This window comes from Embiotoca jacksoni, unplaced genomic scaffold (assembly GCF_022577435.1).
Source record: "Embiotoca jacksoni isolate LCO1_2020_lvr unplaced genomic scaffold, fEmbJac1.0.p SCAF_1, whole genome shotgun sequence".
Classification (NCBI taxonomy): Eukaryota; Metazoa; Chordata; class Actinopteri; family Embiotocidae; genus Embiotoca; species Embiotoca jacksoni.
In genome coordinates this window covers 19459679-19475744 of record NW_027185229.1, presented here as the reverse complement: position 1 = coordinate 19475744, position 16066 = coordinate 19459679, and the positions used below count along the sequence as shown (strand labels likewise).

The 16066-nt window shown below is 39.7% G+C and overlaps 2 protein-coding genes across 6 annotated transcripts in view; one reads left to right on the top strand and one right to left on the bottom strand.

Annotated features, from left to right (window-relative positions):
* The first annotated feature begins 2303 nt into the window (after positions 1-2303).
* terf2ip (telomeric repeat binding factor 2, interacting protein) lies at positions 2304-11378 on the top strand. Of its 4 annotated transcripts, none has more exons than XM_069146129.1 (11): positions 2318-2341; positions 2803-2916; positions 3037-3148; positions 3549-3794; positions 4506-4648; positions 4889-5112; positions 7328-7423; positions 7553-8228; positions 8356-8456; positions 9226-9666; positions 9928-11378. In XM_069146129.1, exons 4-11 carry the CDS (start codon positions 3565-3567, stop codon positions 10147-10149), a joined length of 2133 nt encoding a protein of 710 aa, XP_069002230.1. In that variant the 5' UTR covers positions 2318-2341; positions 2803-2916; positions 3037-3148; positions 3549-3564; the 3' UTR covers positions 10150-11378. The 4 variants fall into 4 exon arrangements, with proteins under 4 accessions (XP_069002221.1, XP_069002230.1, XP_069002211.1 ...); XM_069146110.1 differs by having other exon boundaries at positions 3535-3794; XM_069146120.1 differs by lacking the exons at positions 2803-2916; positions 3037-3148 and having other exon boundaries at positions 2304-2341; positions 3535-3794.
* A 552-nt stretch (positions 11379-11930) lies between these two features.
* iffo2b (intermediate filament family orphan 2b) overlaps positions 11931-16066 on the bottom strand; it is a 28469-nt gene continuing 24333 nt past the window's right edge. For both annotated transcript variants that reach the window (XM_069146150.1, XM_069146159.1), the window contains exon 8: positions 11931-15248. In XM_069146150.1, coding sequence (XP_069002251.1) covers positions 15015-15248 — 234 coding nt within the window. In that variant the 3' untranslated portion in view covers positions 11931-15014. The remainder of the gene's footprint in view (positions 15249-16066) is intronic.

The following is a 16066-nucleotide window of genomic DNA, read 5'->3' as shown; positions in this document are numbered from 1 at the left end:
TTAAAGTTAGTCTTTCTGAAACTGACAATTTATCTTTTCCCCAACCAAAGATCAAGATTCAAGGTAGGAGATTAGATCTGCTGTTAAATAGGACAGAGCTTTATTTGCCCCCCTCTTTGTAGGTTTGTCTGGTTATCGTCAGCTGCTCCTTAATGGCTATAACAAAAGTGAATCCTTACATTGGTTCAGAGTACCAGGGTCCCTTAAACCTGTAGCAGAGTTGTCTTTTACCCAAGAAGCACATCCACAGAGAGAATGACAGCCTACCACTAACAAGAGAATCTATTATCTTGTGACAAAGGATTCAATAAGGGAGATTTCTATACTGTCCAATAAAGAGTGCATGACCCTGAAGGGGGTTTGTTCTGTTTACTGAAGCTGTTTCCAGATGGTGATTCAGCAAACAAGTACATTCGACTGAAGACTGTTAGGCAGATCAGACTGGAAATAATGTCAATACTGTATGATTGACAGCACTGGTGTTCAGTAAAGTGGTGCGATACCTCCCTCTACTGACAGGAAACAACCAGTGAGCCTCTCAGCAGGGGATTTTTTTTTTCTCAGCCAGAGCTAAATCAAACCAAACTCTTGTCATGCTGTGGTGACCTAGCCACACATCCTCCCGACAGCTGCTGATTCTGAGGAAGAAAAACCTCGCTGACATCAGCACAGCAAATCAGCCCTTTAGTGCGAGGATGACTCAGGAATGAGTTGATTATTTAAGGGCAGCAGTTCAGGTCAGAAATGGGTCATAATCAGCCTGCAAGGAGTGAATATCTTCACATCTATCTAATTATTACAGATTGTCCATAAACATACATTAATTTGGAGGAGTTGCACACCTCGGTGGCTATTGTATTGTTTCAGCTGGTTGAGCTGAAGAGGGAGAGGAACAATGCAGGCCAATCACAATAATTTAGCTGTCAGGACTGTGAGGGAGGCAAAGTCAGGGAGGTGGTGCAGTTAACAGGCCAGGCGAATTCCTTCCTAAAGCCTCCTGGCTTAACTGAACAAAGACTAAGAAAAGTTAAATCTATCTTTCATCGGATCTAACAGTAACAATGAGTCTGATGAAACATTGATTTGAAATGTTGATTAGGTATTGACCTTCATGACAGAATTGGATAAGCAGAGGATTAAAAAAAAATTTAAAAAAAAAAAAAAAAAAAAAAAAAAATGGTAGCATACAATAGATCCTTTTTAGTTGTTGTTTTTTTTATCCTCAAACTTTTTTAGTGTATGAAAAAAATTGTTAAGTAAAGTAAAATCTATAAACAATATATCAAAATAACTATGCGTCTTGTTCAATTTTGTATCTTTATTTAAACACATGAGGGGGAACTTTTTTTAAAAAATGTTACAGGATTTCTGAATAGTGGAAGAATGCAGGAGTTGAAATGCAGACTTGTGTTGTCAAGTTTTGGTCCCGTTTTCCACAGACTACACTGCAAAAAAAATTTGTGTGCATGTCATCAAACTCACATTTCAAGTTTAGCTTCTTCAGTAACCAAACATTACACATGCTCCCACAACACTATCGCTGCAATTTCACTTGAAATTCAATGGGAAAAAAATAAATAAATAAATAAATAAAATAAAAAAAAATAATCCGTTTTTAATTTGCACATTGAGTTTATTCTTATGTTACTGCTTTGTTTTTCAAAACAAGGAGTTGCAATCAGTGCAGCAGTTATCGATCTTACTTTTCAGAACCTGACTCAGGGGAACAGTTGATGGATCAGAAGTGGTATCTCCCACTGAGCTGACTGGGTTTGTTTATTTTCTTAAAGACATGTGCTTTCTCTCTGCTGAAGCCAGGTCACAGCTCATTTTGGGTTTGTTTGTCTCCTAAAAATCGCCGCACCCTGACTGTGTGGGCCTGACAGTTTTATTTATCATTTACACTGCCTGAATATATTCTTTTATTTTTGCTCGGGGTCGAAATCTCAATTGAACATGTGAACGTGATTGGAATACGTTCAGACAGTTTCTGAATCACATTGCAGCCCGCATGTGGCAATAAATCAGACATCGGAAGGTCATACTTTATCATGACTGCTTTTCGTTTCAATGGTGTGTTTGGTTTTACTCTTGTTATTGTCAGAATAAACGCAGATCACCTCCAAAAGATCACGACGTGTCACGACTTCCTTCTCACACAACACGAGCCAGAGGCCCATCATGTTCTTGCGAGTCTTAGACAGTGGGGGCGCTAATGCTGACACTAACTAGAACCAATTCACCGAGGAAGAAAAGGAACCGGAAGTTGTTTTGGATATTTTTTTTTTTTTTTTTTTTGTCGTGGCGGCAAAACTCAGCTCGGAAGTCAACAAACTGCATGGTGAGTTATAAACGCAGTTTCTAATCTAAACACAATTTTTTTAATGTAATCCCAGCATATGCAACGTTTTTCTTCTCTGTCTGCCAGCAACCAGGCCGCATTGAAGCAATAAGTTATCAGCTGTTGTTGGTACTGAACAAATATGTACAAAACATACACATAGCTGCATAAATACGTTGTACAAAATACTTAAAAATGTTAATTTAAAACTTTCGAGAGAGGTAGAACAGTGTAACATGAAGATAGGATTTGCTGCAGTGCTCTTGCACCAGACTGAATTACTTCTTTTTTTTTTTTTTTAGCTTTATCAAGTTAATAAGCGATCAACAGAGTGATTTTCAATTGATCGGGTTATTGTTTTGTCTATAAAAATGGTTGAAATTGAAATTTGCCGTTATATTTGTGAGGTTGATGAGGGAGCTTCAGAAAGTTAAGCTCCTCTTCCTGTTGTGTGCAAACAGAGCGCAGTGCTCATGAAGCTGGGGGAAGCGTTGACCTTCTTGGGTAAAGTATCCCAGGTCACGTCGCTTGATCAACATCAGCACCTGTGTTACACACGCTTTTTGTGACCACTGGTACGTGCACATTTACGATTTCAACATAGACTTGAGCACAGTGCCAAACTTGGGAAGGCGCATCAGGTCAGAAGTGCAAACAGGTTTTTTTTTTTGTTTTGTTTTTTTTACATTCACGAGGTCCCCGGAGGGTCAGGCTGTCAACACCAAGTTCAACTGTGATGTTCTGGGGAAAAACATTCGGTGCGAACCACCTGAACTGTGGCGAGATGGCACTTGGGTTCTCCGACATGTAAGTGCACCCACTCATAGCACGTTAAGGTTTCTCTCCTGCGATAGCGCTGTCACAGCTTCCCACCACCCCTACTCACTAGATTTGGCTCCGTCTCTCTGTTCCACAAAAGTATGAGCTCTCCGCTCAAGTTTCAGATCCACAAACCAGTGATCACAAAAATGTGTAGCTCAGGTGTTGATGTTGATAAAGCAGCTTAACTTGGAATACTTACTTACAGATGTGTGGATGCACATCAAGATGCCGTTCTCTTTTCACGCGCGCCAGCAGCAGTCTCTGGACTTGTTTGATTCACCTTTGTACTTGTGTCGCAGTTGCTTTGATGGTTGCACACATAATACAGTCACAGAACATCATTTTTAATTCTTGATATCGTCTGTAAGCAGATCTCTTCCACCAGGTGAGACACCCTGACCATGCCATCTAAAAAGGAAGACGTGGTCCAGCCCAATCTCTCCCCGGTTCTATTCATGACTGTAGAGGGTGAACCCATGTCTTTCTTCCTGCGACCGGGTGCCATCAAACGCAAGCTCCAGCCGCTCATCACGGCTGGAGGAGGGATGTTGTGCAACGTTCAGCGGCCAGGAGCGATCCTGCTGCTCGATGCTGAGGAAAGAGCCTCTATTCCTGAATCTACTGCTCACTGGTAGGTGCTGAACTGGAAGTGCATTGAACTATATATCATCCATTTAATCTGTAGGAGGAAATGACACGGTCCTAAAGCTGCACTATTAATGACTTTTGTTCAGTGGTGATAGGTTTGTTTAACCAATTACCAAGTCATATTTTTAGATTTAGTCTGTGTTTGCCGAGGCAGCAATGGAGCGCACCTGTGGCAGAGTAACTTGCCCAGTTGGAAGATTTGAATGTGGAATTGTCAGTCTGCAGGTTTTATCACGTATACCCCCCTTTTTTTTTTCTTTTTTTTTTTTTTTGCACACGAGGACTCCAACTATGCTCCATCTTATTTGTGTGATCTCACTATGTGACTGCATATTCTACCATGGGTCACACTGCACCCTTTGTTGTGACTGGCCAGTCAAAGGCACATTGAAAAAGACCCAATACCACCCTATTAGACAATCAAAGGAAATTTTGTTTTATAAAGAGGATTCTTTGTCATGTCAAACACAAATCACTTGTAGGATGTATTATTGACTCTATAATAATATGAAATGCCAAGGTTTAAAACACTTCAATACTGTCTGTTCTATATTAATGTGCTTAGCTGTGTAAAGTGCTCTGCCTTTTTTCTAATGTCAGAATACTTTTTTTAAGTTTCAGCACAGAAAGCTGAAGCAGTATTATTTAACACCACATTTTTAAGGCTACTATCTTTTTTCTTCCTTTTTTTTAGGTACCTGTCCACTCAATATATTTATGACTGTATTGAGAAGAATGAACAGCTGGATTTAGAGAACTACAGGTTAAATCCTGAAGTCGTCCAGAGACAATCTGTAAAACTCAACAGCAGCAAAGACAACTCCCCTGGACTCTCAGGTATGATGTAAATACCAAAGTTTGCACTTTCTAAGGAGCATAACTGAAGAGTTTCACATTAATTCTGGTTTGACATTTATGGAAGACTTGTCAAATAATCAAAAAATCTTGTTAAATCACTATGTGTACTGCATTTTATTTCCTGAATTGTTTATCCTCAAATTAGGAATCTGTGTGAATGTGGTTAATAGTTAAATCTAATTTTCTTACGACATTTTGTCTCCACTTGATGATCATTAGGCAGGGTTGCCTTCACCCCAGAAGATGATGCAGCCATGTTGAATTATGTCAGCAAGCACAAGACGGCGACTGGGGGGAACCGGCTTTGGCAAGAGATGGAGAAGCAGGGTGTGACCGGTCACAGCTGGCAGTCGATGAAATACCGCTACAGAGTACGACTGGCTAAGAAGCAAATGGAGGCTGTGGAGGTGGAAACAGCAGAAGAAGACAACAAGACAGCAGAGGTAAGTGAAGACTTGGCAAGTATTTTGTCATATATTTGTTTGTATCACATTTTTCTTTCAAAATGTACATAAGCAGTGCAGTACAGCACAGTTTAATCCAGTTTAATCTATAATAATAATAATAATAATAATACATTTATTTATATAGCACCTTTTACAAACAGAGTTTACAAAGTGCTCTGCAGAGAAGCAAAGAATAGTCAAACATAACATCAATACCGGTAAACATTAAAAAAAAACAGGAGGCAAAAAAGACCGTACCATTAAGGTAATGAATACAACAAAACCAAACAAATAACCAAAACGAGCAAATGGAATAGAAAACAAACAATAAATTAATTAATAAAATAAACAAACAAAAACAGGGGAACAAAAGAACTGCATAAAAGGACATAAAAGGACGACATCACTTAAAAGCAATTCTATAAAAATGGGTTTTAAGAAGTGATTTAAAAGAAGCCAATGATTCTGCAAGCCTTATCTCAGGTAGGTCGTTCCAAAGTCGAGGGGTCCTAGTGGCAAAAGCACGGTCACCCTTTGATTTAAGCCTCGACTTTGGAACGGCCAGAAGGGCCCCACCGGAGGATCTAAGGCTGCGAGTTGGCTCATATGGGGCTAACATTTCAGTAATGTAGCTCGGGGCCAGACCCAGGCGGGCCTTAAAAGTGATCAACAAAATCTTAAAATCAATTCTAAAACCAACCGGGAGCCAGTGGAGAGAGGCCAGAACTGGAGTAATGTGATGTCGTCTGTTTGAATCCGGTCCCGGGCCTTTCTGTGCGGAGTTTGCATGTTCTCCGTGTGCCTGCGTGGGTTCTCTCCGGGTACTCCGGCTTCCTCCCACCATCCAAAGACATGCGCCTCAGGTTAATTGGTGGTTCTACAAGTTGCCCTTAGGTGTGAATGAGTGCGTGACTGGTCTTTGTTTCCGTCTGTCTCTATGTGTTGGCCCTGTGATAGACCGGTGACCTGTCCAAGGTGAACCCTTCATCCTCCCAATGTGAGCTGGGATAGGCTCCAGCCCCACTGACTCTGTTCAGGATAAAGCGGGTATAGATAATAGATGGATGGACGGATAAAGAATATACTCATTTGAATTTAAACCTTCAGTTACCAGTTTGATTCAATTGTCCCCGTTTACAAAAAAAAATGCTATATAATAGAATTGCTTGCTTGCTAGACACCAGTCAAACTTTATCCATATCACAACAAGAATGGCAGCATTCATCAGCATCACACAACTGCAATACAAAATGTTACTATAATCTGCACAATTCTACATTGTTTACATTAACATTGTACACTTATAAAACTATGAATGAATCCAGCATAAACTAGATTATAGCACCAATTTAATCCATCAATCCTGCAAAAAACTTTATGTTGCTACAGCATCAAGAGAGGTGTTTTGTCTAAGTTTGACATTCGTTGCTTGTTTTGGTGGTATGATATTGTACTACAATATAGAGAGATGCAAATGATTATACTCCCCTCATGTATGTAGATATAATACCAGAGAAACATGGCTGTTAGTAGCAGTTCTTGTTGAAACATTAACTTCAGCCAGAGTATAAAAAAAGAAGTCTACAAAGTTTAGTTTGGGGTCACTAAAGATGCATGTGGAAGATGCCAGTAGCGTAAGCAACCTTAACTAATGCAGGAAATAGATCTCAGATTATAAGATTAATTGTAACTGTCTTGTTACCTTGAAATGTATTGAGTCATTTAGAAAACTTTATTTTCAATAGGCCTAATTTTCAGTTAAACTTTATAGTATTATTTATTGTCAATGAACTAACAAAGCCATTAATGTCACCAAGAAAAGCAAGCTCAAAAAGCGTGGGAGTTTATACAGAAACTTTGCCATATAAAGTAAGATACATCACAAGTGGAATAGCTGCTACTATTAAAATATTAACTCTCTACTGCATTATCTACCTCCACAAACTTCTTGAAGCTTTAGAAAAAGTAAATAACTCAGTTGTTGTAGGGAGGTTCTGCCACCGGGTGGCGCCAATTAAAAAGATATTTCCGGCTGCATAGAGTGTACATTTTTTAAGCGTCATCATGATCTTCAAGAGATTTTTGATCACATGACACCTTACCACATATTTTGTGTTGAAACACAGATTCAGCTTTGGAAAATCTCCATATTGCTAACAGTCACATCTTTAATAGTCATGAAGCCTGAAGCTTCTCATCTGTCTGCCTCCAGGTGGAAGAAAATCAAGAGACAGATGTTCAAAGACCTTCTAGTGAAGAAGATGCTCTTCCTCCTCAGATACATGCAGCAGAAACGGACCAAACACAGGTAAGTAGTAACCAAAACGCACTTCTTGTATACTGTATGCAGGTACTGTAGCTGATAATTTAAAAGCATTAAGTTTGTATGTGATTTAATACTTCATTTAACTGAGTACAAGGGATGGTTTCCCCACAGATAGATGATCAGGCCATACCAGAAGGAGGAACACCAGAAAATAGGGATGTTCAAACATCCATCTGTCTCCAAGAAGAAGAGCAACATGTGAAACAACAGACAGACGAACAAGCAGCTGAAAGCACACAAGCAGAAACTGTAGAAGCTGTAACATCCGACAGGACCCAAACTGAAGGGCCTTGGGTGGATCTACAGACAGATACCCAACTCTTGATAGCTGAGACCACAGAGCCAGAGAGAGATGGAGCTCTGACAACAGTCTCCCCACAAAAACAAAGCGTACCAGAGGACTCCCTACCAGCTCGGCCTGAGCCCTCGCCCCAAACGTCGTCTTCAAAGAAGCTGAAAGAGAAGCACAAGGCCTCCCCCCAGCTGGATGAACCGCAGTGTCGAATGACTCGCAGGCGACTCGTGCTCGAGGCAGCGTCATCGTCATCGTCCCCGTCCTCCGAACCTTATGGCAAAAAACTCCGATCGTCGTCAAACAGTGCCGTGCGACCCGCTTCATCTCCACAGCCATCAAGGAAAACTAAATCAGCAGCGACGTCTGCACTCCAAAAAGACACGGCAACAGACCAGCCGCCTTCCAAGAAAGCCAGAGGAAAGAGCGTCGCTGCAGCAGAGAGTCAACAGGAGCAGAGTGGACATGCTGCCGTCTCTGAAACACCACCAACAGGTTTGTTATATTTCTGCCAGAGTGAAAAATGACACAAGTAGCTTAGACAGAGTATCGTTATCTTTTAACATGCTTTTTCACCATAGAGAGAGATTTATATCATTTGAGTTTTTCTTCTATTTTTCAGATGAATCTGAATCAATCCTTCAGAAAGCAGGGCAGAAAAAAGAGAAAAGAAAGTTGGGGATTCTTGAGCTGGCAGCAAAAGAGTTTGAAGATGAAAGTGAGGTAGGACATGGATCTTTATAGCTTTGATACATTCATCACAATCGGTGTTTTGTAACGGTACCTTGTGCGGTGTTTGACTGTTAGTGATGTTTTGGGACAATTGTTTGATGAGCAGCACCTTGTTTCGGTCGTATATTGTTCACATGCACAAGGACGTTCACGTACGTAAGCTACATGCAGACCTCCTGACAGTTTCACGTCATCTACTGACTTTCATGCGTTGTAGTCTTTACGTTTACAGTTAAATGTATGATTTAGTTTCTATTATTGAGTGCATCATCACTTTAAAGCAGTGATTACCTAACTTCGGTTCACGTATCTGGTGGTATTGACAGCCTCACTGAAAGGGCGAACAGTTGTACTCCAGCTGGCCAAAGTAAAAAAAAAAAAATTGTCATTTAATTTTTATTACAGATAACATTAACACCTCAAACTATTATGATGTAAAAATGTGTTGGTAATCATGTGATTATTTATTTAAAATGTGCCTGTGCTTAGCTGATCTACTGCAAACGTTAGTTTGACACAGTCAGTAACTGTTGGTATCTGCAGTGGGAAGTGGAACTTGGGAAATTTGGTTTGGTACATAGTGGTACATGGTTTGAAATATTTGAGAACCTCTGCTTAAAGAATATGTAAAAATGTTCACCTTCACAAATAATATCCATTTACGTGGTTGAACACAAAGGCACGGCCAAAGAACACATTCATTTTCCAGTGGAAATGATTATAGTTATTCTTTAAACACTGTTTATTTTCTATGTTGTAGTCTGATGATGATGATGAAGCTCCAGACCTCCAAAACTTTGCTGGAACAGCAACCACATCCACAGAAGCCCTCCACCCACCGTCAGACACCGCTGCAGATCCTACTTGCCCACAGTCCAACCCTGAACCTGCAGCCAGCCTCCAGGAGGATGTGCAGCAGGCTCAGACCTCCAGTAGTATACCAGAGAGACGCTGCCCTAAACCGGAAACCGCCGCTCAGCCTGCCGTCTCTGAGGCTGTTGATGCAACCTGCAAAGCCCACCTGTTCATATTTGATCATGAATCTCAGGAGGAAGACTCTCAGTCGATTTTCGGTTGTCGTCCAGCTGCTCCATCCAACACACAGCCAACAGCGAACAACGACGCTGCCCTTTCTCTGACGCAGGGCCAGCTGGAGGAGGACAAGCAGCGAATCAGAGAGCTGATGAACCAGACAGACCAGGTGAGTGTTGCGCTGCTGCAACTTCGCTTTTGTTAATGCAGCGTAGCTTTTCTAGGCGCACTTGTGAGATTTTATTTTAATCTACACTCCTACTCATGCTAGATTATTTTTTATTCTTGGTGTTATTATCTTTCAACAAACTGTTGATCAGATGTTCAGGAGTAATAATACAAATCGCACTAATGACTATTTTTTTATTGATCTTTTTCTCTTGTCAGTTTTGTGTCAAATCATTTCTAACCTTTTCTATTTTTCTTCTAGAATTTAGTAAGTGTGACCAAAGCCATGTTAAAGACCAGTGGAGACTTCTCTTCCGCACTGAACCTGCTTTTGAATCCCTCTTCTGTCTCTGGACCATTTTGGAGTCGCCATGACGACAGTCTCCTGCTTTCAGCTGATCCTGTCATCCGTCAGCACCTGCAGGAGAAATACGGTGAGGAGGATGTGGCCAAAAGAATCATGTTTCTGGAGATGGAGAGATGAAAAGGTACAGTGGTACAGATAGAAGGAAGAATAGGAATGAATGTGGACATACGGATTAATCTCATCCATTAAATCAACCTCCTCGACTGAAATGCATGATGTGGCATTCTCTACATTTTAGCAGAAACGCAACTAATTTTGTTGCTTCTTCCTTCATTGATGCTCCTACTGACTAAAGTTAATGGTAAAATCTCACGTAACCGCAGCATTCAGGTGCTGTCATACGACCACTAATCTGAGACTGTTTCCTGGATCGCTCATTGACTTAAACTAAGTCAACAAATTTAAACCTGTTTATGTCAGGGGCTGCAACGTAGCCGACTTTGTCACTACCCTGTTGGGTGTAAAGCAGTGGATAAATTGTTCCGAGATCACAACCCCTATGAAAGGACTCGTTTTACTTTCAGAATTTGATCCATTTAGCCTGATAACATTTAGAAAGTCTTGAAGAGCAGAATGATTGATTTATTTGATCAAGTTGACAAGTTAACATTAGGCTAAACTCGAAGTTCTGTGTACGCTCTCCCCAAAGAGCACGCCCAGTAGGCATTTATTCAGCCAGGGTGGGAATGTCTCACCGGTGTGTTTACTGTGAAATACAGAGAGATTGATGTGGCAGCAATTGGCTTAATCAGCATTGTGTGAAGTCATTTGGGCTTAAAGGTATGCGACATTGATTTGCATGAAAAAGTCCTGCACTGTATCTTTAAATGACACTGAAGATACTATGCAATGATCTATATTTTTACTTGCGGCCAGAAACGTTTTATGTTTTGTTTTCATTAAATTGCATAATGGATATTTTAATACATCTTAATACCATACATAAGTCTTCTTTTTTTTTATTCATGTATTGTGTTTCCCTCTCAGAATAAGGTTGGAGTAGATACAAGGTTGGAATTCAGAGTTTTATATCGGTCACAGATGTTATTGTAATTCAGAACACACAATAGGTGAAATTCTGCTCACTTAACCACAATGAACTACAGCTAAATGTAGATCTGCTTCTCTAAATTATTAAAACTATTACTGCTACTTCGTTCTTCTCATTTATTTCTGAGTGAATTTTGAAAAGGTCAGATTTAGTTCTGTGAGCAGCCACTGAAAAAACTATTGTTACCTGAAAATGAAGCTCCATTGTTTTATCAGCCTGCACGCTGGACAAAACTACAACTAATTATAAATTCATGCAGATTTTGACCAGATTGAATAAAGTCATTAAAACAAAAGGGTGATTTCATTAATAATTTTTTACAACAATTTGGAAATGAGCAAAAACAGGTTAAAAATATTTTTTGGAGGCTGAGATGTTCACACTTGTAGTCCATATTAGAGATTTAGCTTCACAAAAACAATGGATCCTACACGTCCTGTAATTAAACTCAACTGTCTTTCATTGGTAGCAACGTGGTTATTTTTGCCAACTGAAGCCTTCTCCCCCATAAAGCCACACAGGAGATTATAAAACTGTTTTAACGAGCTGAGTAGTTCTTATGATGAATAAATGACCTAATGTGTTCCTTTTTAAAGAACTACACAAGTTAAACTTATCTATGTCGACAGAGGACTTCAGAATAGACATCGCTATTTCTAAGACTCACACTTACACATTAACAAGCTTTCTACAGCTGCAACACAACACATAAGACCTGCAGTGGTTCGAAGGGTTTACTTTGTCATGCATTATACTCTCTAAATAAACAACACGCAGACACTCTGTACCCGCTCTCAAGGGGTAACGTATCATACAAAAAGTATTTGAAAAAAGAGGCCATGTAGCATTTATTTTTAACCAATCCACCATTTTATTTCATTTTACCCCAATATCAATTGAGTACATTCATAAATTTGAAACTAAATCTTCCCTGGACCCACATGTATACATTGTATCCATAGTTTAAACAACAACAAAAAAGAATACATTTACAAATCTAGGCAAGAAAAGCACTTAAATAAAAGTCGATAAATCGGCCACTTAAAATGAAATCAACAGACCTGTGAGGCAAATGAAATACAAAATATCCAACGCAGTTCAGCAGAGTTTATTCAAATATGGCCACAAGTATTGCTGCACCATCCCGTCATGTTCATGGAATTAAAAGTGATACTGATGTCAACAGGAAACAGGTGTAAGAATGAACATGTAAAACTGTATGTTAACACAATCATTTAATCCCAGTGCTTCGCTGATAAAAACCGCTCATATAAAAACCCCTTTGTTTTTTAGTATGAAACATTCACCAGGACCTAATTTACATACATGTAGGTCACATACTGTAAGTTGATCAGGTTGAGAACCTGTTAAATAAAGCAAAACATACCAAGGTCTCCAGTAAGTAACAGCACACCATGTATCCCTGGGTTTTTAACAGCTACATGTTTTTTTTGCTCAGCAGTTACTTGTATGGTCTTTAGAGGACGCATCCGATCAAGCTACATTCAACAAGGAGGGTGGCTCCAGCGTTTTCAACTGATACAACTGAAACCTGCTTCGAGTGACGCAAGAGTGTAGATAACACGCTCACTGTCCCCTGCGCTTGCAAGAATTACTGACGTTGGAAAACAATCCATTTTTCCAAATCATAAAAAAATATCTGCAAACAAACACATATGTGGTAGGCAGGTGCGAACACTGAGACTGTGCGCCTTTCCAGAGTTAGTAGGATTCATAACTTGATTTACATCTTTGTCATGTTACTGTACACGTTTGCTTTGGTTGGCTGGTTAGTGTGACGGTCAGAGTGGTGTGAAAGACAGCGTAGTAGTTGTTAAACTTTCTCTTACTGGATGTTACAGCCGTACAGTCAAGAAATAATGCTTGATGTCGTCTCTACAAAGTACAGTACCAATAAATGAAAGGCTCTTTGTTATTTATCAGGCTGGTTTTTTTTTTTTTTTTTTTAATCAACTGAGAGATAAAAGTGTGACGTTTTCTGCTCCTCACTCTTGTCTGTTACAATCAATTCATTTTTTATTATGGGTGATCTATGATGGTCAATAAATGACCAAAATGTCTCGGAACAAGTTTAATATAACTGCAAACTTAATACAAAACTGAACAAGCTGACAGATTTTGGTTAACACAGAATGATTAAAAACAGTGAAAAATACATTTTCTACCAGAAATACTTAATGACTAGGATAAACGTGATTAAAAACATAGCGCACGGTCTGCATTGCAGCTTTTTAGTTCAAAATATAATGTTATAAAAAAAAGAAAAAGAAAGACCCACACCTCCTTTTCTCCTCACAAGCATGCTTACACAACAAAAGGCCTGCGTATTAACATTCGGCTTCTGTAAAACTCCAAGATAGAAGTAGCACTTAGTCTTTGATCCAGCAAACCCTACATACATTATAATACAAAGAGGTGATTAAAAGATCACCTCTGTGCCCCATGCGTCGATCAGTGGAAGCACTGAACAGCAAAAAATTGGGAGGCATCTCAATCTTTTGCAAAAAAGACAATTACAAACCAAAAAAAAAGGCCTCTGGGGTTTACGATCACATGCCTACAGCCCTCCACACAGTCTGACGTTTCGAGCCCCAATTCAGAAGAGACAAAGCAGGAGGTGGAACCCATCTGGAACACAGTCCCCTGCAGGACACCTGGAAATAGTCTCTGATCAGAAGTATAACAACTCATACTGAAACCACGCATAACATAGAAAATCATTTTCTTAGAATAAAATGATGCTACTGTTTGAGGTTGATGAAATAGAGAAACTTTTTCAAACGTGTCCTTTGGTTTTGCCTAGGAGGTTGGAGGGAGTTGTTTGGCTTTAATTTGATTTAGTTTCTTTTAATACTATGTGTGGACTTTATCCATTTTTAAATGATGTGCACAAATATACTGAACAAGAGGAGAACAAGTACTTGTGAATCAGAGAAATGCATTGCCTGCTCCAGCAGCATCTGGAAAATGCTTAAGATTATTGCCATAAATAAATATATTAGGGGGCGCTGTTCCAGTTTCTACTGTAGATGTTCACGGAAAAAAAAAAGAAAAGAAAAAAGTCCCATACTACGATAATTTCATAAACTGATACATAGAAAACACCTGCTTTGCTTAAAAGGCTAATGGTTTTAAGAGAAACGGGGGCGGGTGACAGCCAGTCCAAAAGTAAGGCCAGCGAAATTGCATAGAACTTCAGTAGTGCACCGATGCAATAAAAGGCTGTGCTCCTTTCCTCTGTCAACTTTGGCAACCCTGCAGAGTTCCCTCAGAAACCACATGAACTCCAACACCATTTGTCTCCACTTGTTTTTGTCTCCTCGGCAGAGGACACTTAAATCTCTTAACAGTATAATTTGGTTAGGGTTCTAGCCCACCTGGACTCCAATAACACAAAAACAAGTCAGTACTCCAAACAAGGGGGACCAATCTGAAATAAATAGAAAAAAAATGTGTTTTGTTTTTGGTGAATAATGTATTTGTGGTTTACCAAATATGGAGCACAATATGTACTATATTGAATTCCTTTAGAAAAAAAGGATCTAAATATGGTAGAAAATATTTCTCAGCCCGTTTAAAATATCACCGTTTTTTGTTTTTTTTTTCCTCCTGAAAATGACGTGAAGCTCTGGACGAGGATCCAGCGAGGCAGCAGTGAGGAAGAGAGCACAGCTTGGCTTCTATATGCACTCTTTTCTCTTTGTGAAGCAAAGACATCCCCCACCACCACTTTCTAAACAACAGAAATAGTATAAAAGCACCAGTTCTGGGCCTGCATCGGTGAGCACGACCATCAGAACTTTTAACAGGTCAAACAGACCCAGATCTAGGTTGGTCCACCTCTCTAAGCAGGGTTTTAAACCCCAGTGATAACCAGAAGGAGATGGGACAGAGCCCAGCAATGCAGCCATCAACTAACGGGGACTTCAGCCTCTGCGTCTTTGTCCAAAATCTCGTCCTGGATCTCGTCCGTGTTCCCTGAGTCGCTGCTGGCCACAGAGCTGACGGAAGGAGAGTTCCTGCCGCCTTTAATCATCCGCCGACAGGTCTCCATCTGCACGTCGAGGCCTCTCTTCATGCTGCACATCTCCATGTACTCGTGCAGATGTCGGTTCATGTCGCTCTTCGCTGTGGCCAATTCCATCTGAAGGATGAAAGATGGATTAAACGGAGTTCAGGTGACATCTCTGCGAGGCTGTATTTAGCTGAACGCTAGACAGGTATGAGCGGATATGTCTACCACGTGCCTCAATGGACTAGCAATCTTCGCATGCTAACATTTGCTAATTATCTATCAAAACAAAGTAAAGCTGATTTTGAGGGAAATATAATTCGATTTGTCATAAATTGAAATACTGGACAATGTGAGATTATGTACTGGTGATGGCGTGGCACGTTAAGTTTTTACAGTTCATTGAGGTGGAAACAAATCTGTGGGAATAATGAAAACTCATCATCTGGGAACCGTGAATGTCTGTTCCATTTTATGCAACTTTACTCCAAATCCTTGAAAATCTCTGAAGCAGATATTGTACTTTTTACTCCACTACGTTTACTGACAGCTTCAGTTAACGGTTAGTTTCAAAATTACAGTTTTTATACTCTTCCTGTCTGGTGAAAACCATTAACTTTCTAATTTGTTCATTTTAAATTTGAGTTTTTCGGATAAACTGAGAGATTAAGTGTTACTTCATGGGTTGAGGGAATTCACCTTTTTAGGTTAAACTATTTAAAATTTGGGATTTTCTGGAAAATTCATTGTTTTCTGACATTGTTGACTTTACAGATGGACAACAGATGGATGGACAACCAACAGCACATGAAGTAGTAAAAAATCAGCACAGCCTTCAATACCTACAGCTGTATAATACACATATATGTAACAGTAATATTCATCCACAAACATCACATATAATACTAAAACACTGACAGGGAACATTTAGTGTGCATTTTAAATTTTTA

Bases quoted from the DNA above. Each gene is read 5' to 3' on its own strand.
- terf2ip (XM_069146120.1), top strand. From the start codon at position 3,565: ATGCCATCTAAAAAGGAAGACGTGGTCCAGCCCAATCTCTCCCCGGTT. The intron at 5,113-7,327 runs GTAAGTGAAGAC...GTCTGCCTCCAG, and splicing joins AAGACAACAAGACAGCAGAG to GTGGAAGAAAATCAAGAGAC. The intron at 9,667-9,927 runs GTGAGTGTTGCG...TTTTTCTTCTAG, and splicing joins TGATGAACCAGACAGACCAG to AATTTAGTAAGTGTGACCAA.